The 21842-nt window shown below is 40.9% G+C and overlaps 2 protein-coding genes and 2 pseudogenes across 2 annotated transcripts; all 4 read left to right on the forward strand.

The window, feature by feature from the left end:
• Positions 1-44: 44 nt before the first annotated feature.
• Positions 45-1465, forward strand: LOC147416799 (uncharacterized; annotated as a pseudogene).
• A 7260-nt stretch (positions 1466-8725) lies between these two features.
• On the forward strand, positions 8726-9194 carry LOC147416800 (uncharacterized; annotated as a pseudogene).
• A 6307-nt stretch (positions 9195-15501) lies between these two features.
• On the forward strand, positions 15502-16696 carry LOC147416801 (uncharacterized). The gene has a single exon (XM_086508053.1). The coding sequence runs from the start codon at positions 15742-15744 to the stop codon at positions 16477-16479; it is 738 nt and encodes a 245-aa protein (XP_086364179.1). The 5' UTR covers positions 15502-15741; the 3' UTR covers positions 16480-16696.
• Positions 16697-18840: 2144 nt separating this feature from the next.
• On the forward strand, positions 18841-21812 carry LOC147416802 (NADH dehydrogenase family protein). Its single transcript, XM_086508040.1, is given in 2 exon segments — positions 18841-20281; positions 21018-21812. Coding segments are annotated over 2 exon segments (489 nt in total). The 5' UTR covers positions 18841-20062; the 3' UTR covers positions 21288-21812.
• The last annotated feature ends 30 nt before the right edge of the window (positions 21813-21842 follow it).

A 21842-nucleotide genomic window follows, 5' to 3' on the forward strand; every position in this document is an offset into this window, starting at 1 on the left:
GAGAAGCTACTGGCAAAAAGCAATTGGTTTCAACGAAGAAGCTACGGGTTTCGACGAAGATGATTTATGCGTATTTATTGTTAATTTTGGGGCCGAGGATTGATCTATCGATTGATCCTCAGCAGCAAGGTAACGAGAAAGAATCAGGTGACAATAAAGGATCAGCCGACGATAAAGGTTTAGGCATAGGCAACAAACTATCAGGCGTAGACGATATAGGATCGGACACGTTAGATACAGAATCCGGCACTGACGATACAGGATTAGGCACTGACGATACAGGATCAGGCATAGATAAAGGATCTGGCACTGACGATACAGGGGGTTTGGTTCTGAAACCGATAAAGGAATTGATACTTCAGTAAACATATTGGTTACAGGCTTATTAACATCTGTTTTAAATTTGTTGTAATCTTTTGATAGTTTATTTACTAATCTAAAAGTATAGTTACATGAATTACAAATCTTCAAAAAGTTAGCGTTTGTTTTAAATTTAAGTAACTTCTTTATTGTATCTTTATATAAGGTCTTATCCCCCGTAATTTTTTGAAACAAAATCAAATCATTTTTTAGAATCTCAAAAACTTGTTTTTTTCTTCCTTCTTTTCTTTCACTTTTTATTATTCTTTTCGAGCGCTTCTTTTCTTTGAAGCGTTGAGGAACACGAGGAAATCACCACACCAACCACGAAAGTTTCTGTCCCGCAAATCAGCCACTATCGCTACCTGGCTTGAATCACTCCACCGTACGTAGCTGGGTCATTCCACAGATCAGGCATGACGCTATCCTTCTCCCGCTACCTTAGGGCTTGGATCATTCCATCGCGGAGTCGCGGCTCTCCGTTTGGTTTGCTTGCCGTCATTGGCTTTCTGCGTGGACGGATAGGCAACTCGGTTGGAAAGCTATCTCCGACCTTGCATTGGCAGACTTCCTTCGATACCCAATACAGGAGTCGTTGCGTTGGAGCACTTCGATAGCTGCGCAGAAACCCGGGAAATGTCCATGGGTATCGAAAGCCCCGCCATCCTGCCCTGCCCTGCATTTCACGCGATTATTCTACTATACCATTACTTAGCGCTTCCCCAGTGATTGGCGCGGAAGGGAAACCGGCGATAGCACTACGACTACGAGGTCAGGCCCAATGATTTCTCTATCTATCGCGCGGAACCCTTGCTGGCATGCGATTACCTGTTTGGTCAACTAGCTATTACATAGGTTGGCTCATAGGCCTGCCTTTAGGTTCCGTTTTGAAAGGTGATCTCATAACATAAGTCAAAGCGCTTCTCGTGTCCATGTGACAATCCGTATCATATCGAGACAATATGCCCTGACCAATGCGGCCGGCGTAGGAAACCGGAACAAACGTCTTCGATTCAGAAAGACACAAAGCATCCTTCTGACGTAATAGAATTGGTTGATGGCATGAGCAAACAGCCGGAAGATAACGTGTTTGCGTGAAATTGACGATTTGACCATTAGATGATAAATAGATCATGGTTTCTAATTATACTTCGTTTTTCTCTAATAAAAAAGTGAATATTGAAAGGTTGCACGCTGATATCTCAGCTACATGGCAGTCTGTAAAGCACAATCCTAGCAAGCGAAGGGATTTCCGGGGGAAAGCCCAAGCGATAAAGCATTAGCCATATCAAGAATTACTTTACTTTACTTAAATGTATCTACATTTTGAAACGTAATGGTAGGATTGACGAGCCTGCCTTCAAGAGTCTAAAGATCCCTTACTGTGGCAGCAACGGGTAAAGGCAAGCGAAGGGATTTCCGGGGGAAAGCCCAAGCGATTAAGCGCTATATCTTTTATTAGTACAATGCATCTACATTCAACGTAATGGTAGGATTAACGAGAATGCCTTTAAGAGTCTAAAGAGCCACGGTCAAAGGCAAGTGAAGAGAAAGCCCAATTAAAGATGCAAGCGTAGCAAAGGGTTTTTCGTGGGGAGGGAAAGCCCGAGCGGAGCAGCCAATTAAAGAACAATGATTGCATTCCTAAATGGTTAAAGACAGAGAGTTTCACCCGTTTAGGTAACCTAGCTATTACGTTGATTTGTTTCATCCTTGGTTGTTTGAGTGAAAATCTAGAATACCATGTAAAATGACGGATTTGCTTGCCCACTAATGTTATTTTAACACTCTACCCTAGTTTTTTCATGAACCCGGTGGTTCGCGTGGTAATGGATGGTGCTTAATATTCCTTTTTCCTTTCTTTTTCTTGCAACTTTTATAAGGCTCTTTACCCTGGCTTGGTGAGTCAGTCTTTTCATTCTTTTGCTCTGTTATAAAAGGTTGCGAACTCATGGTTTTGCTTTTGTCAGAGGAGCTAGTGCTTTCCAAAGTTAAGTTTCCTTGGTCCCCTTTTTAGGTAAGTGCTTGCCTTCTTTTAACTCACTAGTTTGATGCCTAAGCTCTATAGCTTGAAGCCTTTTATTAAGCTAAAAAGAAAAAAAGCCTTACCTTACCTTACCTTACCTTACGTGGCAACTAAACTATAACTATTAGGTACATTAGCAAACCCGGTCTCAGAATCTATTGCGATCATATAAGAATCCCTAAGATCTTAGGGGGCATGGGAATTGCAATTTTATCAACGTCTTATGGACTCATTACAGATCGGGAAGCTAGGCGAAGAAAAACTGGGGGGGAAATTCTACGCCATATTTGGTAATTGAAAGGGAGAAACAGGGACAAAAGTTACTTATTTTCACCAGTTACGTCTTCAATGAAAAGAATTTTTTTGGAGAAACCTGTAATGTAAATAGGAGGTTTACTTATTCCAAATGATGAAGAAACAGAATCTCATTGACATGGAAGGTACAGTTACAGAATCTTTACCCAATGCCACGTTTTGAGCGTTTTTGGATAATGGATGTCAAGTTTTGACTCATATATCGGGGAGGATGCGACGCAGTTATATTAAGATACTACCAGGAGAGGGTAGTGAGTGAGTGTCTTGATCTTACCAAGGAGCATCATCTACGACGTTAGGTCAAAACCAATTAGTCAGTAGATATCGGTATCAGTTTAGATTTTCGGAGTTTAACCATTCTCTTGCCAAATTTCCTTTCTTGAATAGATCGAAGGAACATGTAGCAAACCTTGGTAGTAGATTATGTAGATTAAAGTAAGGTTTAGATAAAAATCCGTGAAGGTTATAGATAGAAAATATTAATTCGGAAAATGTGTAAAAAATGTTTGACGATTAGACGAATCATGGTAATTTGTTGCAACTCAAAACAAAAGAAACAAGGATAATAAATATTTCTATCTGAAAAAGAATATTAATTAAACAGAGCTTCCCAATAAAAATAATTAATTAATTATGTCAAGTCAAATAAATCGAGAAAAATTCGTTCACGTGGGGGAAAACGCGGAGTTCAAAAGGGAGTCATTCATATACAGGCGAGTTTCAATAACACTATCATTACCGTCACAGACGTCCGGGGACAGGTAATTATTTGGTCTTCCGCCGGTGCCTGTGGATTTAAGGGAACACGCAAAAGCACGCCATTTGCTGCGCAAGCTGCGGCTGAGAATGCAATTAAAGCATCAGTGGATCGGGGTATGAAACAAGCAGAAGTTATGATGAGCGGGCCCGGACCGGGAGAGACACCGCTTTGCGAGCTATTCGCAGAAGCGGCATAATCCTCAGTTTCATACGTGACGTGACTCCTATGCCGTATAATGGTTGTAGACCCCCCAGAAAGAGACGCGTCTAACTAGTGATTAGTCACATCAAAAGGAGAGAAAAAAAAATTACGTATGCGCACGCAAAAACGAGATGTCGACCTCTAAGCAGGCAATTCAGTGGAAATGCCTTGAATCCAAAATAGAAAGTAAGCGGCTTCATTATGGTCGTTTCCTTGTATCTCCCTTTAAAAGGGGTCAAGCCAGTATTGTAGGAATTGCCATGCGTAGAGCTTTGTCACAAGAGATTGAAGGGACAAGCATAACACGTGCAAGATTTTGCGGAGTCGTGCACGAGTATTCCACAATAACGGGTCTTCAAGAGACAATACATGATGCTTTAGTTAATCCGAAAGAGATTGTGCTTAGGGGCGATTCAAAAGAAGATATTCAAGAGGCGTTTTCATCTGTAACAGGTCCTAAAGAAGTAACTGCGGGCGATCCATCATTACCACCTGGCGTCGAAGCAATTGACAATTCGCAATATATAGCTACCATTACCCAACCAATATCTCTAACTATTGAATTAGAGATTGAAAAAGATTGCGGATATCGTATAGAAAATCTAGCGAAATCCGGAAAGGGACAATTTCCCATCGATGCTGTATTTATGCCTGTCCGAAACGTAAATTATAGCATCCATCTATTTGGAAGTGGTAGAGCGACGCAGGAAATCTCATTCATTGAAATATGGACTAATGGTAGTCCGACACCACACGAAGCACTTAGGAAAGCTTCTGAAAAACTCATGGACTTGCCAACCACCTTCTCGTATGTAAGGGGCGGAGACGTATCTCTCTTCGAAAATGGATTCTCTTGCTCCTTTGCCTCCTTGAAAGTTTATAAAGGGTGATTCCCTTGCCTCTGCTTCCAAAGTAGCTTTTGCCTAAACATTTTTAGATTCCTTTGCCTTTTTTAGAGTTTCTAATGATTTTATGCCTTTGTTAGGCACATCTCTATGTTTATAAGCATAATAATAGAATAAAAAAGGCGTTCTTTAAAAAGATCTACTAAGAAGCAGAAACACACTACTGTAAGCACCAGATGAGTAATAAACAGTAATGAAACCCCCCTAACCTAAAAAAGTTAGTGGTTGGCTTGTTTTGTTTGCCCTAGCGACACCATTAAGAGGACTGGGTGATTGTGATTAGAGATCAATTCACTGTCGCTTCGAGTACACGACGAGGTTACGAAACCCGTCATGGCGATAACATGGTAATTTAGAAACAAGGCGTGTATGAGGAACTATCAATGTCTACGGTTTGCGTTGGGATTGCCCTTCGGCACTTCAGGGCTCAACCAATTAAACTCTCGGTGTCTACGGCGTTAGAATGAACTTCGTGCATCCATTTATTTCTACGGAATTACCAACGCTAGACTGGACGTATTCGACCATGCGCCCAGATTATGCAGGGAAAACCAGCGATACTTTTTAAGAGCAAAGGGTACAGGAACGTAGTGGCGTTCTCAACTCATTCCTCTGATCCCAGTATAAATTGGATCGGCGAGAAAGGTTAACCCAACCCTGCTTGACACTTTGTGCCCCTCGCTCCCTAGTCTTGGCATAGGATTTAAAACATCGAAAAGGTGGCTATAGGAAAAAGCGTAGGGAACCGCTTACTTTAAATAAAACAAGAACTGAAAGAAAGAGGACTGAACATAATACCGGGTGGAAGATACATGCTTTACCTTGCAAGTTGTGAAAGCTTTCTTCTCAATAAGAGTGAGAGTTAGTGGTATATAGCTTTATCGAAGCCCGAAATGAAACGATGTTGCACTGAAGAGGACTCGAACCCCTAACTACCTGGTTCGAAGCCAGGACTCTATCCAATTGAGCTATCGGTGCGGGGGTTGGGTCAAGGAAAGCCCAACCCTGGAAATGTTTTTGCGTTATTTCAAAATGAGTTTACGTAATTAAAGAAAATTAACTCAATTAAAAGACAAAAAAGTCAATCTTTGTCGTTGATGATCTCTCGGTTGGTTACCGAATAATTTAACCATCCCTTCCCTAAAAGAAAGTAATTACTTGATATATGTAATCCGTAATATTCGGATTCAGTCGTCAGCTGTGGTTTTTACCCTCCCCAGGGTGTCCGCTCTGCCCGTGAGACGGTTTTTTAACCACGACGTCTACGTTTAAGTTTAAAGGCAGTCCCTTTACGAATCCGGCTTCTAAGCCTATGGAACTTAACGAAAATCTGGACAGCGTCCCTGGCTTTATTATGAACGGCTTGGATTTTATCCGCCTCCTCCTGCGAAACAGTTATTTCTGTTTCTGGATTCAGCGGCGGCATGTCTTGCTCAACAAAAACTACTTCTGGAGTCGAAGGCAAGAGCTCAAACAGGGCTTTATACATGTCAATCAAAGGTTGCGCCTGGGAGACTATTTGCGCGGCATAATGCGCTATCACTTCCTGGGAGAAGGGGACCTTCAAGAGGAGTTCTATGCCCTCTTCCGGGACATGCTTAAAGGGAGAGATACCCCAGAGATGAGCATCAAGCCAGGAATAAGGTCCTTATGGAACGACGTGAACAGACGGGAGTTTGCCTCCTTAAACTGTACCGAAATCTGAGCCCATTCCTGCATTGTGGCTTCGCTGACTATGGAGGGGTTTAACTTGGCAGAGATAGAGTTTACTAGATTGTTTATTTGCGCAGGCTGCAGTTGTGAAACGAATTCATAACCGTTCTCAGCGCTGGGCAATCTGCCTTGTTGGCAGGTTTTTAGTATTTTATCACAATCTTGCCAAGTTTCAAATAAGATTGAACGGCAATCCTCCTCCTTTAGTTGCATAAACTGTGAATGTGAAGACGCTTGAGTTACTATTGAAGAACTACTAGCGCCCATATTCATACAGTATGCTGTTTCAGCAAACCCAAGCCCAATTAGATTTAATAAAATTAAAAAAAGAGCAACAAACAAGAATACCTTTCTCAACGAAAGAAAGGAGAGATATATGGTGAGGTTATTAAAAAGAAAGGAGAGATATATGTAGGTTCTTTAGAAATAAAGGAGAGATATATGGTGAGGTTATTCAAAAGAAAGGAGAGATTTCTGGTGAGGTTATTCAAATTCAAAAGATTCTTTTTTTTAGTGAGGTTATTCATGGAACTAAATACGTTTCCAATACCTACTGCTGCTCCTGCTAGGGCTATGGTAGCCGCTCCTACTCCAATTATTTTGCACCTTCTAGCGTAACTAATTCTTAAGTGTCTGTGTAATAATAAAAAAAGGTGTAGCTAGCACGCAAAAAAAGCACTTTTTGTCTCAGAAAAGAAACAAAAAGAAATGTTATCAACACTTGAAATAAGATTTTTCTTAGTAACTTGTTATTTGACATTGATTTATAATTCAATGCGTATGATACTACTAATGCTATAACTATACTTAAAAGAATACTTATATCATATTGTATTAAATTACTATTAAAATTGTCAATTAAACTATTCTCATTTATCTCACCTAAATAACTATTATTTATTATATGAAATATTAATGGAAATAAACTTACCACTTTTAATAACAATAGTTTTAGGCTTGATAACTTATTACTTATTACTGAATTTACTATATGCGGGGTTGAAACACATTGTATTACCCGACAAAGAAGAAGAAAAAGCAATTGGTTTTCGACGAAGAAGCGTAAGGCAAAGAAGCAATTAGCTGAGAAACTGCGGTTTCAACGAAGAAGCAATTGGCAAAGATGCTACGGTTTCGACGCTGCGGGCGAAGACGGAGAAGCTACTGGCAAAAAAGCAATTGGTTTCAACGAAGAAGCTACGGGTTTCGACGAAGATGATTTATGCGTATTTATTGTTAATTTTGGGGCCGAGGATTGATCTATCGATTGATCCTCAGCAGCAAGGTAACGAGAAAGAATCAGGTGACAATAAAGGATCAGCCGACGATAAAGGTTTAGGCATAGGCAACAAACTATCAGGCGTAGACGATATAGGATCGGACACGTTAGATACAGAATCCGGCACTGACGATACAGGATTAGGCACTGACGATACAGGATCAGGCTAGATAAAGGATCTGGCACTGACGATACAGGGGGGTTTTGGTCTGAACCGATAAAGGAATTGATACTTCAGTAAACATATTGTTTACAGCTTATTAACATCTGTTTTAAATTTGTTGTATGGGTCAAATAACAAGTTACTAAGAAAAATCTTATTTCAAGTGTTGATAACATTTCTTTTTGTTTTCTTTTCTGAGACAAAAAAGTGCTTTTTTTGCGTGCTAGCTACACCTTTTTATTATTATTACACAGACACTTAAGAATTAGTTACGCTAGAAGGTGCAAAATTAATTGGAGTAGGAGCGGCTACCATAGCCCTAGCAGGAGCAGCAGTAGGTATTGGAAACGTATTTAGTTCCATGAATAACCTCACTAAAAAAAGAAATCTTTTGAATTTGAATAACCTCACCAGAAATCTCTCCTTTCTTTTGAATAACCTCACCATATATCTCTCCTTTATTTCTAAGAACCTCAACATATATCTCTCCTTTCTTTTTAATAACCTCACCATATATCTCTCCTTTCTTTCGTTGAGAAAGGTATTCTTGTTTGTTGCTCTTTTTTTAATTTTATTAAATCTAATTGGGCTTGGTTTGCTGAAACAGCATACTGTATGAATATGGGCGCTAGTAGTTCTTCAATAGTAACTCAAGCGTCTTCACATTCACAGTTTATGCAACTAAAGGAGGAGGATTGCCGTTCAATCTTATTTGAAACTTGGCAAGATTGTGATAAAATACTAAAAACCTGCCAACAAGGCAGATTGCCCAGCGCTGAGAACGGTTATGAATTCGTTTCACAACTGCAGCCTGCGCAAATAAACAATCTAGTAAACTCTATCTCTGCCAAGTTAAACCCTCCATAGTCAGCGAAGCCACAATGCAGGAATGGGCTCAGATTTCGGTACAGTTTTAAGGAGGCAAACTCCCGTCTGTTCACGTCGTTCCATAAGGACCTTATCCTGGCTTGATGCTCATCTCTGGGTATCTCTCCCTTTAAGCATGTCCCCGGAAGAGGGCATAGAACTCCTCTTGAAGGTCCCCTTCTCCCAGGAAGTGATAGCGCATTATGCCGCGCAAATAGTCTCCCAGGCGCAACCTTTGATTGACATGTATAAAGCCCTGTTTGAGCTCTTGCCTTCGACTCCAGAAGTAGTTTTTGTTGAGCAAGACATGCCGCCGCTGAATCCAGAAACAGAAATAACTGTTTCGCAGGAGGAGGCGGATAAAATCCAAGCCGTTCATAATAAAGCCAGGGACGCTGTCCAGATTTTTCGTTAAGTTCCATAGGCTTAGAAGCCGGATTCGTAAAGGGACTGCCTTTAAACTTAAACGTAGACGTCGTGGTTAAAAAAACCGTCTCACGGGCAGAGCGGACACCCTGGGGAGGGTAAAAACCACAGCTGACGACTGAATCCGAATATTACGGATTACATATATCAAGTAATTACTTTCTTTTAGGGAAGGGATGGTTAAATTATTCGTAAACCAACCGAGAGATCATCAACGACAAAGATTGACTTTTTTGTCTTTTAATTGAGTTAATTTTCTTTAATTACGTAAACTCATTTTGAAATAACGCAAAAAACATTTCCAGGGTTGGGCTTTCCTTGACCCAACCCCCCCGCACCGATAGCTCAATTGGATAGAGTCCCTGGCTTCGAACCAGGTAGTTAGGGGTTCGAGTCCTCTTCAGTGCAACATCGTTTCATTTCGGGCTTCGATAAAGCTATATACCACTAACTCTCACTCTTATTGAGAAGAAAGCTTTCACAACTTGCAAGGTAAAGCATGTATCTTCCACCCGGTATTATGTTCAGTCCTCTTTCTTTCAGTTCTTGTTTTATTTAAAGTAAGCGGTTCCCTACGCTTTTTCCTATAGCCCACCTTTTCGATGTTTTAAATCCTATGCCAAGACTAGGGAGCGAGGGGCACAAAGTGTCAAGCAGGGTTGGGTTAACCTTTCTCGCCGATCCAATTTATACTGGGATCAGAGGAATGAGTTGAGAACGCCACTACGTTCCTGTACCCTTTGCTCTTAAAAAGTATCGCTGTTTTTCCCTGCATAATCTGGGCGCATGGTCGAATACGTCCAGTCTAGCGTTGGTAATTCCGTAGAAATAAATGGATGCACGAAGTTCATTCTAACGCCGTAGACACCGAGAGTTTAATTGGTTGAGCCCTGAAGTGCCGAAGGGCAATCCCAACGCAAACCGTAGACATTGATAGTTCCTCATACACGCCTTGTTTCTAAATTACCATGTTATCGCCATGACGGGTTTCGTAACCTCGTCGTGTACTCGAAGCGACAGTGAATTGATCTCTAATCACAATCACAGTCCTCTTAATGGTGTCGCTAGGGCAAACAAAACAAGCCAACCACTAACTTTTTTAGGTTAGGGGGGTTTCATTACTGTTTTATTACTCATCTGGTGCTTACAGTAGTGTGTTTCTGCTTCTTAGTAGATCTTTTTAAAGAACGCCTTTTTTATTCTATTATTATGCTTATAAACATAGAGATGTGCCTAACAAAGGCATAAAATCATTAGAAACTCTAAAAAAGGCAAAGGAATCTAAAAATGTTTAGGCAAAAGCTACTTTGGAAGCAGAGGCAAGGGAATCACCCTTTATAAACTTTCAAGGAGGCAAAGGAAGCAAGAGAATCCATTTTCGAAGAGAGATACGTCTCCGCCCTTACATACGAGAAGGTGGTTGGCAAGTCCATGAGTTTTTCAGAAGCTTTCCTAAGTGCTTCGTGTGGTGTCGGACTACCATTAGTCCATATTTCAATGAATGAGATTTCCTGCGTCGCTCTACCACTTCCAAATAGATGGATGCTAAAATTTACGTTTCGGACAGGCATAAATACAGCATCGATGGGAAATTGTCCCTTTCCGGATTTCGCTAGATTTTCTATACGATATCCGCAATCTTTTTTCAATCTCTAATTCAATAGTTAGAGATATTGGTTGGGTAATGGTAGCTATATATTGCGAATTGTCAATTGCTTCGACGCCAGGTGGTAATGATGGATCGCCCGCAGTTACTTCTTTAGGACCTGTTACAGATGAAAACGCCTCTTGAATATCTTCTTTTGAATCGCCCTAAGCACAATCTCTTTCGGATTAACTAAGCATCATGTATTGTCTCTTGAAGACCCTTATTGTGGAATACTCGTGCACGACTCCGCAAAATCTTGCACGTGTTATGCTTGTCCCTTCAATCTCTTGTGACAAAGCTCTACGCATGGCAATTCCTACAATACTGGCTTGACCCCTTTTAAAGGGAGATACAAGGAAACGACCATAATGAAGCCGCTTACTTTCTATTTTGGATTCAAGGCATTTCCACTGAATTGCCTGCTTAGAGGTCGACATCTCGTTTTTGCGTGCGCATACGTAATTTTTTTTTCTCTCCTTTTGATGTGACTAATCACTAGTTAGACGCGTCTCTTTCTGGGGGGTCTACAACCATTATACGGCATAGGAGTCACGTCACGTATGAAACTGAGGATTATGCCGCTTCTGCGAATAGCTCGCAAAGCGGTGTCTCTCCCCGGTCCGGGCCCGCTCATCATAACTTCTGCTTGTTTCATACCCCGATCCACTGATGCTTTAATTGCATTCTCAGCCGCAGCTTGCGCAGCAAATGGCGTGCTTTTGCGTGTTCCCTTAAATCCACAGCACCGGCGGAAGACCAAATAATTACCTGTCCCCGGACGTCTGTGACGGTAATGATAGTGTTTATTGAAACTCGCCTGTATATGAATGACTCCCTTTTGAACTCCGCGTTTTCCCCCACGTGAACGAATTTTCTCGATTTATTTGACTTGACATAATTAATTAATTATTTTTATTGGGAAGCTCTGTTTAATTAATATTCTTTTTCAGATAGAAATATTTATTATCCTTGTTTCTGTTTATTGTTTTGAGTTGCAACAAATTACCATGATTCGTCTACGTCGTAGAATCAATCGACATTTTTTACATATTTTCCGAATGGAAGCACGGATTTTCGTATCTATAACCTTGAATTAATTGGGTAAATCTACCTGTAGGTTTGCTACATGTTTCTTCGATCTAATCAAGATAGAAATTTGGCAAGAGAAGTGGTTTGGTTAACTGCCGAAAATCTAAACTGATACCGAAATCTACTGACTATTGTTTGTATGCCTACTTCTAAGGCGTAGATGATGCGTCCCTTGGTAAGATCATAGGGACTCAGTTCAGCTCTTACCCTATCTCCTGGTAGTATTCTTATATAACTGCGTCGCATCCTCCCCGATATATGAGTCAAAACTTGACATCCATTATCCGAACACGCTCAAAACGTGGCATTGGGTAAAGATTCTGTAACTGTACCTTCCATGTCAATGAGATTCTGTTTCTTCATCATTTGGAATAAGTAAACCTCCTATTTACATTACAGGTTTCTCCAAAAAAATTCTTTTCATTGAAGACGTAACTGGTGAAAATAAGTAACTTTTGTCCCTGTTTCTCCCTTTCAATTACCAAATATGGCGTAGAATTTTCCCCCCCAGTTTTTCTTCGCCTAGCTTCCCGATCTGTAATGAGTCCATAAGACGTTGATAAAATTGCAATTCCCATCCCCCTAAGATCTTAGGGATTCTTATATGATCGCAATAGATTCTGAGACCGGGTTGCTAATGTACCTAATAGTTATAGTTTAGTTGCCACGTAAGGTAAGGTAAGGTAAGGTAAGGCTTTTTTTCTTTTTAGCTTAATAAAAGGCCTTCAAGCTATAGAGCTTAGGCATCAAACTAGTGAGTTAAAAGAAGGCAAGCACTTACCTAAAAAAGGGACCAAGGAAACTTAACTTTGGAAAGCACTAGCTCCTCTGACAAAATCAAAACCATGAGTTTCGCAACCTTTTATAACAGAGCAAAAGAATGAAAAGACTGACTCACCAAGCCAGGGAAAGAGCCTTATAAAAGTTGCAAGAAAAAGAAAGGAAAAAGAATATTAAGCACCATCCATTACCACGCGAACCACCGGTTCATGAAAAAACTAGAGTTAGAGTGTTAAAATAACATTAGTGGGCAAGCAAATCCGTCATTAACATGGTAATTCTAGATTTTCACTCAAACAACCAAGGATGAAACAAATCAACGTAATAGCTAGGTTACCTAAACGGGTGAAACTCTCTGTCTTTAACCATTTAGGAATGCAATCATTGTTCTATTAATTGGCTGCTCGTCCGCTCGGGCTTTCCCTCCCCACGAAAAACCCTTTGTACGCTTGCACTTTAATTGGGCTTTCTCTTCAATTGCCTTTGACCGTGGCTCTTTAGACTCTTAAAGGCATTCTCGTTAATCCTACCATTACGTTGAATGTAGATGCATTGTACTAATAAAGATATAGCGCTTAATCGCTTGGGCTTTCCCCCGGAAATCCCTTCGCTTGCCTTTACCCGTTGCTGCCACAGTAAGGGATCTTTAGACTCTTGAAGGAGGCTCGTCAATCCTACCATTAAGTTTCAAAATGTAGTACATTTAAGTAAAGTAAAGTATTCTTGATATGGCTAATGCTTTATCGCTTGGGCTTTTTTCCCGGAAATCCTTCGCTTGCTAGGATGTGCTTTACAGACTGCCATGTGCTGAGATATCAGCGTGACCTTTAATATTCACTTTTTTATTAGAGAAAAACGAAGTTTAATTAGAAACCATGATTATTTATCATCTAATGGTCAAATCGTCAATTTCACGCAAACACGTTATCTTCGGCTGTTTGCTCATGCCATCAACCAATTCTATTACGTCAGAAGGATGCTTTGTGTCTTTCTGAATCGAAGACGTTTGTTCCGGTTTCCTACGCGCCGCATTGGTAGGGCATATTGTCTCGATTGATACGGTTGTCACATGGACACGAGAAGCGCTTTGACTATGTTATGGATCACTTTCAAACGGACCTAAGGCAGGCCTTTGAGCCAACCTATGTAATAGCTAGTTGACCAAAAAGGTAATCGCATGCCAGCAAGGGTTCCGCGCGATAGATAGAGAAATCATTGGGCCTGACCTCGTAGTCGTAGTGCTATCGCCGGTTTCCTTCCGCGCCAATCACTGGGGAAGCGCTAAGTAATGGTATAGTAGAATAATCGCGTGAAATGCAGGGCAGGGCAGGATGGCGGGGCTTGATACCATGGACATTTCCCGGGTTTCTGCGCAGCTATCGAAGTGCTCCAACGCAACGACTCCTGTATTGGGTATCGAAGGAAGTCTGCCATGAAGGTCGGAGATAGCTTTCCAACCGAGTTGCCTATCCGTCCACGCAGAAAGCCAATGACGGCAAGCAAACCAAACGGGAGCCGCGACTCCGCGATGGAATGATCCAAGCCCTAAGTAGCGGAGAAGGATAGCGTCTTGCCTGATCTGTGGAATGACCCAGCTACGTCGGTGGAGTGATTCAAGCCAGGTAGCGATAGTGGCTGATTTGCGGGACAGAAACTTTCGTGGTTGGTGTGGTGATTTCCTCGTGTTTCAACGCTTCAAAGAAAAGAAGCGCTCGAAAAGAATAATAAAAGTGAAAGAAAGAAGGAAAAAAAAAACAAGTTTTGAGTTCTAAAAAATGATTTGATTTTGTTTCAAAAAATTACGGGGGATAAGACCTTATATAAGATACAATAAAGAAGTACTTAAATTTAAAACAAACGCTAACTTTTGAAGATTTGTAATTCATGTAACTATACTTTTAGTTAGTAAATAAACTATCAAAAGATTACAACAAATTTAAAACAGATGTTAATAAGCCTGTAACCATATGTTTACTGAAGTATCAATTCCTTTATCGGTTTCAGAACCAACCCCCCTGTATCGTCAGTGCCAGATCCTTTATCTATGCCTGATCTGTATCGTCAGTGCCTAATCCTGTATCGTCAGTGCGGATTCTGTATCTAACGTGTCGATCCTATATCGTCTACGCTGATAGTTTGTTGCCTATGCCTAAACCTTTATCGTCGGCTGATCCTTTATTGTCACCTGATTTTTTCTCGTTACCTTGCTGCTGAGGATCAATCGATAGATCAATCCTCGGCCCCAAAATTAAAATAAATACGCATAAATCATCTTCGTCGAAACCCGTAGCTTCTTCGTTGAAACCAATTGCTTTTTTGCCAGTAGCTTCTCCGTCTTCGCCCGCAGCGTCGAAACCCGTAGCATCTTTGCCAATTGCTTCTTCGTTGAAACCGCAGTTTCTCAGCTATTGCTTCTTTGCCTTACGCTTCTTCGTCGAAACCAATTGCTTTTTCTTCTTCTTTGTCGGGTATACAATGTGTTTCAACCCGCATATAGTAAATTCAGTAATAAGTAATAAGTTATCAAGCCTAAACTATTGTTATTAAAAGTGGTAAGTTTATTTCCATTAATATTTCATATAATAAATAATAGTTATTTAGGTGAGATAAATGAGAATAGTTTAATTGACAATTTTAATAGTAATTTAATACAATATGATATAAGTATTCTTTTAAGTATAGTTATGCATTAGTAGTATCATACGCATTGAATTATAATCAATGTCAAATAACAAGTTACTAAGAAAAATCTTATTTCAAGTGTTGATAACATTTCTTTTTGTTTCTTTTCTGAACAAAAAAGTGCTTTTTTTGCGTGCTAGCTACACCTTTTTATTATTATTACACAGACACTTAAGAATTAGTTACGCTAGAAGGTGCAAAATTAATTGGAGTAGGAGCGGTACCATGCCCTAGCAGGAGCAAGCAGTAGGTATTGGAAACGTATTTGTTCCATGAATAACCTCACTAAAAAAAGAAATCTTTTGAATTTGAATAACCTCACCAGAAATCTCTCCTTTCTTTTGAATAACCTCACCATATATCTCTCCTTTATTTCTAAGAACCTCAACATATATCTCTCCTTTCTTTTTAATAACCTCACCATATATCTCTCCTTTCTTTCGTTGAGAAAGGTATTCTTGTTTGTTGCTCTTTTTTTAATTTTATTAAATCTAATTGGGCTTGGGTTTGCTGAAACAGCATACTGTATGAATATGGGCGCTAGTAGTTCTTCAATAGTAACTCAAGCGTCTTCACATTCACAGTTTATGCAACTAAAGGAGGAGGATTGCCGTTCAATCTTATTTGAAACTTGGCAAGATTGTGATAAAATACTAAAAACCTGCCAACAAGGCAGATTGCCCAGCGCTGAGAACGGTTATGAATTCGTTTCACAACTGCAGCCTGCGCAAATAAACAATCTAGTAAACTCTATCTCTGCCAAGTTAAACCCCTCCATAGTCAGCGAAGCCACAATGCAGGAATGGGCTCAGATTTCGGTACAGTTTAAGGAGGCAAACTCCCGTCTGTTCACGTCGTTCCATAAGGACCTTATTCCTGGCTTGATGCTCATCTCTGGGGTATCTCTCCCTTTAAGCATGTCCCCGGAAGAGGGCATAGAACTCCTCTTGAAGGTCCCCTTCTCCCAGGAAGTGATAGCGCATTATGCCGCGCAAATAGTCTCCCAGGCGCAACCTTTGATTGACATGTATAAAGCCCTGTTTGAGCTCTTGCCTTCGACTCCAGAAGTAGTTTTTGTTGAGCAAGACATGCCGCCGCTGAATCCAGAAACAGAAATAACTGTTTCGCAGGAGGAGGCGGATAAAATCCAAGCCGTTCATAATAAAGCCAGGGACGCTGTCCAGATTTTCGTTAAGTTCCATAGGCTTAGAAGCCGGATTCGTAAAGGGACTGCCTTTAAACTTAAACGTAGACGTCGTGGTTAAAAAACCGTCTCACGGGCAGAGCGGACACCCTGGGGAGGGTAAAAACCACAGCTGACGACTGAATCCGAATATTACGGATTACATATATCAAGTAATTACTTTCTTTTAGGGAAGGGATGGTTAAATTATTCGGTAACCAACCGAGAGATCATCAACGACAAAGATTGACTTTTTTGTCTTTTAATTGAGTTAATTTTCTTTAATTACGTAAACTCATTTTGAAATAACGCAAAAAACATTTCCAGGGTTGGGCTTTCCTTGACCCAACCCCCCCGCACCGATAGCTCAATTGGATAGAGTCCCTGGCTTCGAACCAGGTAGTTAGGGGTTCGAGTCCTCTTCAGTGCAACATCGTTTCATTTCGGGCTTCGATAAAGCTATATACCACTAACTCTCACTCTTATTGAGAAGAAAGCTTTCACAACTTGCAAGGTAAAGCATGTATCTTCCACCCGGTATTATGTTCAGTCCTCTTTCTTTCAGTTCTTGTTTTATTTAAAGTAAGCGGTTCCCTACGCTTTTTCCTATAGCCCACCTTTTCGATGTTTTAAATCCTATGCCAAGACTAGGGAGCGAGGGGCACAAAGTGTCAAGCAGGGTTGGGTTAACCTTTCTCGCCGATCCAATTTATACTGGGATCAGAGGAATGAGTTGAGAACGCCACTACGTTCCTGTACCCTTTGCTCTTAAAAAGTATCGCTGGTTTTCCCTGCATAATCTGGGCGCATGGTCGAATACGTCCAGTCTAGCGTTGGTAATTCCGTAGAAATAAATGGATGCACGAAGTTCATTCTAACGCCGTAGACACCGAGAGTTTAATTGGTTGAGCCCTGAAGTGCCGAAGGGCAATCCCAACGCAAACCGTAGACATTGATAGTTCCTCATACACGCCTTGTTTCTAAATTACCATGTTATCGCCATGACGGGTTTCGTAACCTCGTCGTGTACTCGAAGCGACAGTGAATTGATCTCTAATCACAATCACCCAGTCCTCTTAATGGTGTCGCTAGGGCAAACAAAACAAGCCAACCACTAACTTTTTTAGGTTAGGGGGGTTTCATTACTGTTTATTACTCATCTGGTGCTTACAGTAGTGTGTTTCTGCTTCTTAGTAGATCTTTTTAAAGAACGCCTTTTTTATTCTATTATTATGCTTATAAACATAGAGATGTGCCTAACAAAGGCATAAAATCATTAGAAACTCTAAAAAGGCAAAGGAATCTAAAAATGTTTAGGCAAAAGCTACTTTGGAAGCAGAGGCAAGGGAATCACCCTTTATAAACTTTCAAGGAGGCAAAGGAAGCAAGAGAATCCATTTTCGAAGAGAGATACGTCTCCGCCCCTTACATACGAGAAGGTGGTTGGCAAGTCCATGAGTTTTTCAGAAGCTTTCCTAAGTGCTTCGTGTGGTGTCGGACTACCATTAGTCCATATTTCAATGAATGAGATTTCCTGCGTCGCTCTACCACTTCCAAATAGATGGATGCTATAATTTACGTTTCGGACAGGCATAAATACAGCATCGATGGGAAATTGTCCCTTTCCGGATTTCGCTAGATTTTCTATACGATATCCGCAATCTTTTTCAATCTCTAATTCAATAGTTAGAGATATTGGTTGGGTAATGGTAGCTATATATTGCGAATTGTCAATTGCTTCGACGCCAGGTGGTAATGATGGATCGCCCGCAGTTACTTCTTTAGGACCTGTTACAGATGAAAACGCCTCTTGAATATCTTCTTTTGAATCGCCCCTAAGCACAATCTCTTTCGGATTAACTAAAGCATCATGTATTGTCTCTTGAAGACCCGTTATTGTGGAATACTCGTGCACGACTCCGCAAAATCTTGCACGTGTTATGCTTGTCCCTTCAATCTCTTGTGACAAAGCTCTACGCATGGCAATTCCTACAATACTGGCTTGACCCCTTTTAAAGGGAGATACAAGGAAACGACCATAATGAAGCCGCTTACTTTCTATTTTGGATTCAAGGCATTTCCACTGAATTGCCTGCTTAGAGGTCGACATCTCGTTTTTGCGTGCGCATACGTAATTTTTTTTTCTCTCCTTTTGATGTGACTAATCACTAGTTAGACGCGTCTCTTTCTGGGGGGTCTACAACCATTATACGGCATAGGAGTCACGTCACGTATGAAACTGAGGATTATGCCGCTTCTGCGAATAGCTCGCAAAGCGGTGTCTCTCCCCGGTCCGGGCCCGCTCATCATAACTTCTGCTTGTTTCATACCCCGATCCACTGATGCTTTAATTGCATTCTCAGCCGCAGCTTGCGCAGCAAATGGCGTGCTTTTGCGTGTTCCCTTAAATCCACAGGCACCGGCGGAAGACCAAATAATTACCTGTCCCCGGACGTCTGTGACGGTAATGATAGTGTTATTGAAACTCGCCTGTATATGAATGACTCCCTTTTGAACTCCGCGTTTTCCCCCACGTGAACGAATTTTTCTCGATTTATTTGACTTGACATAATTAATTAATTATTTTTATTGGGAAGCTCTGTTTAATTAATATTCTTTTTCAGATAGAAATATTTATTATCCTTGTTTCTGTTTATGTTTTGAGTTGCAACAAATTACCATGATTCGTCTACGTCGTAGAATCAATCGACATTTTTTACATATTTTCCGAATGGAAGCACGGATTTTCGTATCTATAACCTTGAATTAATTGGGTAAATCTACCTGTAGGTTTGCTACATGTTTCTTCGATCTAATCAAGATAGGAAATTTGGCAAGAGAAGTGGTTTGGTTAACTGCCGAAAATCTAAACTGATACCGAAATCTACTGACTATTGTTTGTATGCCTACTTCTAAGGCGGTAGATGATGCGTCCCTTGGTAAGATCATAGGGACTCAGTTCAGCTCTTACCCTATCTCCTGGTAGTATTCTTATATAACTGCGTCGCATCCTCCCCGATATATGAGTCAAAACTTGACATCCATTATCCGAACACGCTCAAAACGTGGCATTGGGTAAAGATTCTGTAACTGTACCTTCCATGTCAATGAGATTCTGTTTCTTCATCATTTGGAATAAGTAAACCTCCTATTTACATTACAGGTTTCTCCAAAAAAATTCTTTTCATACTTTCCTTTCAGCTATCAAGGAAACCGCAGCCGGAACTATTGAATAGAACATGCCTTGATTCCTTAAGCAAGAGTTTTTGCTTGCCTTTCTAGTTCCGGTTACGCAAATTACTTTGGCGTTTGGCCGCGTGTCATCATTGGGTCTTCCCTAATGATAAGCTTGATGCTTAACTGATAAAAAGAAAGAAACGTAAAATTGTCATGAATATGTCTTACATTTCAAACGAAAATAAGGCAGAGGGAATAAAACGGACTATTTTGAAACAGTTAACCTTTTTCTTTTCTCTTTAAGTCTGTTTGGAGGCGGTATCGGGTTTTTAGGCACTGCAACTTACTGTCTTTGCTATATGTGGAGATAGGGATTGGCTGTCGATGTATCTTTGCTATATATCCTTTATCTTTTAGCTAAAATCTTTGGAATCATTATATCATTTCTACTAGGAGTAGCCTTTCCAGTGTCAGTTGAATGCAAAGTCATGGCTTCCATGTAACGTTGAAAGGGTCTTAATGTGGTGGGATCATTTGGGTTGTTATAACTTTTAGTGGATGGTTTGAAATCAATTTTAAAAGAACCTATTTTACCTCCAAATGCTAATTTTTTTCTTTTTGTAATGGCTCTAGTAATTACATCTACGGTGCGTCGTGTGAGGCTCATTCTTGTTTTTGTTTTCGTAATAGAGGAAGACCCTTCTACATAGATATTTAACTTGCTTGAAAAAGCTAATACAATAAACATCTTGGGCTAATAATCCATCGAGTTCGCAAGCGATTAGTCGAAAACAAAAAGAGGCGAAGCCGGGAGCGCAAAGCAGGTTCCCTGAAGGACAGACAGCCTAGCCCCCTTCGATGGTGTCCCTTAGCTGATGCGAGAAAGGTTAGATTGACTTACTTGATACGTACCTACTGCCCAAGTAAGGGCTACGTATCTTAAACGGAATACGTCAATATGTGTGTAGCGGAGCGGAGTAATCTAGGGCCCAATCTAGGCGAAAGCTTTGACTTCCACATGAAGCGGTCAAGGTTGCTAGACAGTAAGCCACAAGCAAACATAGGAATTGACTTGAACTATTAAACAGGTGCGCAAGGACCTGTAACCATTGGGTGCTCTGACGGGGCGAAGCAAGAAAGTGTGTAGCGCTTACTCTGTTCTCGAAGGGCAAAGGTACAAGAGAAGAGTAACCACGGGAAGTAACCGCTTTGCATTGTCTAGCAAACGATGCGCGGCCTCAGAGGTTGCATAGTAGCAAAGAATAAATGCCAGCAACCTGGCCGAGCCGCGAAGGCAACTAGTCAGAACAAACCTTAATTCAACGTTGGCAGCCAGTACGTATGCGTTAAGAATAAGGAACAATTGTATCTTTAAAACAGAAGGGACAGAACAGTGATACTCTCAGCAATTCAATTGAGGTGTTCTAAGTGAAAGCTGTATGACGAAAAATTGTCACGTACGGTTTGGAGGGCAGCATAGCATTAACTGACCCCTATTTAAGTTTGGTTGCTTGGGCCGTTACACCTTTTGATTATGGTATGGTATTGTTGGATTCAAATGTAGGTATATTCCATCCATTTGCTATATCTTCCTTAGGGGTTTATGGTATTATTATAGTGGGTTGGTCTAGTAGGGCGGCCGTTCAGCCACCTGTAGTACGCCCTAAATTGTTTGTAGTGCGAAACAATCTGCTCTATCCATACAGGGTGTAAGGCTCTTTAACAGAACTAGTAATAAGCTTGACTCGTGAAAGATAGGGGGTTCTTGTGTAAAAGGCTAAAGCCGCTTTTTGATAAGAATACGTTTAAAGAAGGAAGAAAAGGAGAGCATGCCATAAAAGCGTGCATGCATGGTTAAGAGTCGATCTCTTCTTCCCAAAGAGTACCTAACAACACCATGTGGAACCTTTCCTTGTGGATCAGGATGAGGTGCTGTCTTAGCGAATCGAAGTCTCCTGCCAATGACCTATAGTTCTCCCTGCATCTCTTATCTTAAAGCGAACGACTGTATGCTGTCTTGCTTCCTGCCGGCTGGGATTGCTTGCCAGCTAGGTCAGATTGGAGCAACCATTACATGGAAACACATTACCTATCCTCTTGGGGACAAGAGACTAAACGACATCCCGATTTACTGCATTCCGGGACATATCATCTGGGATGAGAGCCGTAGGTGATACCGGCGAAACCCAGCCAGATGGCAGGTAGTCAGAGGACTCATAGTACCCGCTGTACTTAAAAGGGCCCAGCCCCGTGAAGGGAAGACGCTAG

Source organism: Adiantum capillus-veneris, unplaced genomic scaffold (assembly GCF_014529385.1).
Source record: "Adiantum capillus-veneris isolate H3 unplaced genomic scaffold, ASM1452938v2 Hic_scaffold_461, whole genome shotgun sequence".
NCBI classification, from domain to species: Eukaryota; Viridiplantae; Streptophyta; class Polypodiopsida; order Polypodiales; family Pteridaceae; genus Adiantum; species Adiantum capillus-veneris.

Coding starts and splice junctions, on each gene's coding strand:
- LOC147416801 (XM_086508053.1), top strand. CDS start 15,742: ATGAATATGGGCGCTAGTAGTTCTTCAATAGTAACTCAAGCGTCTTCA.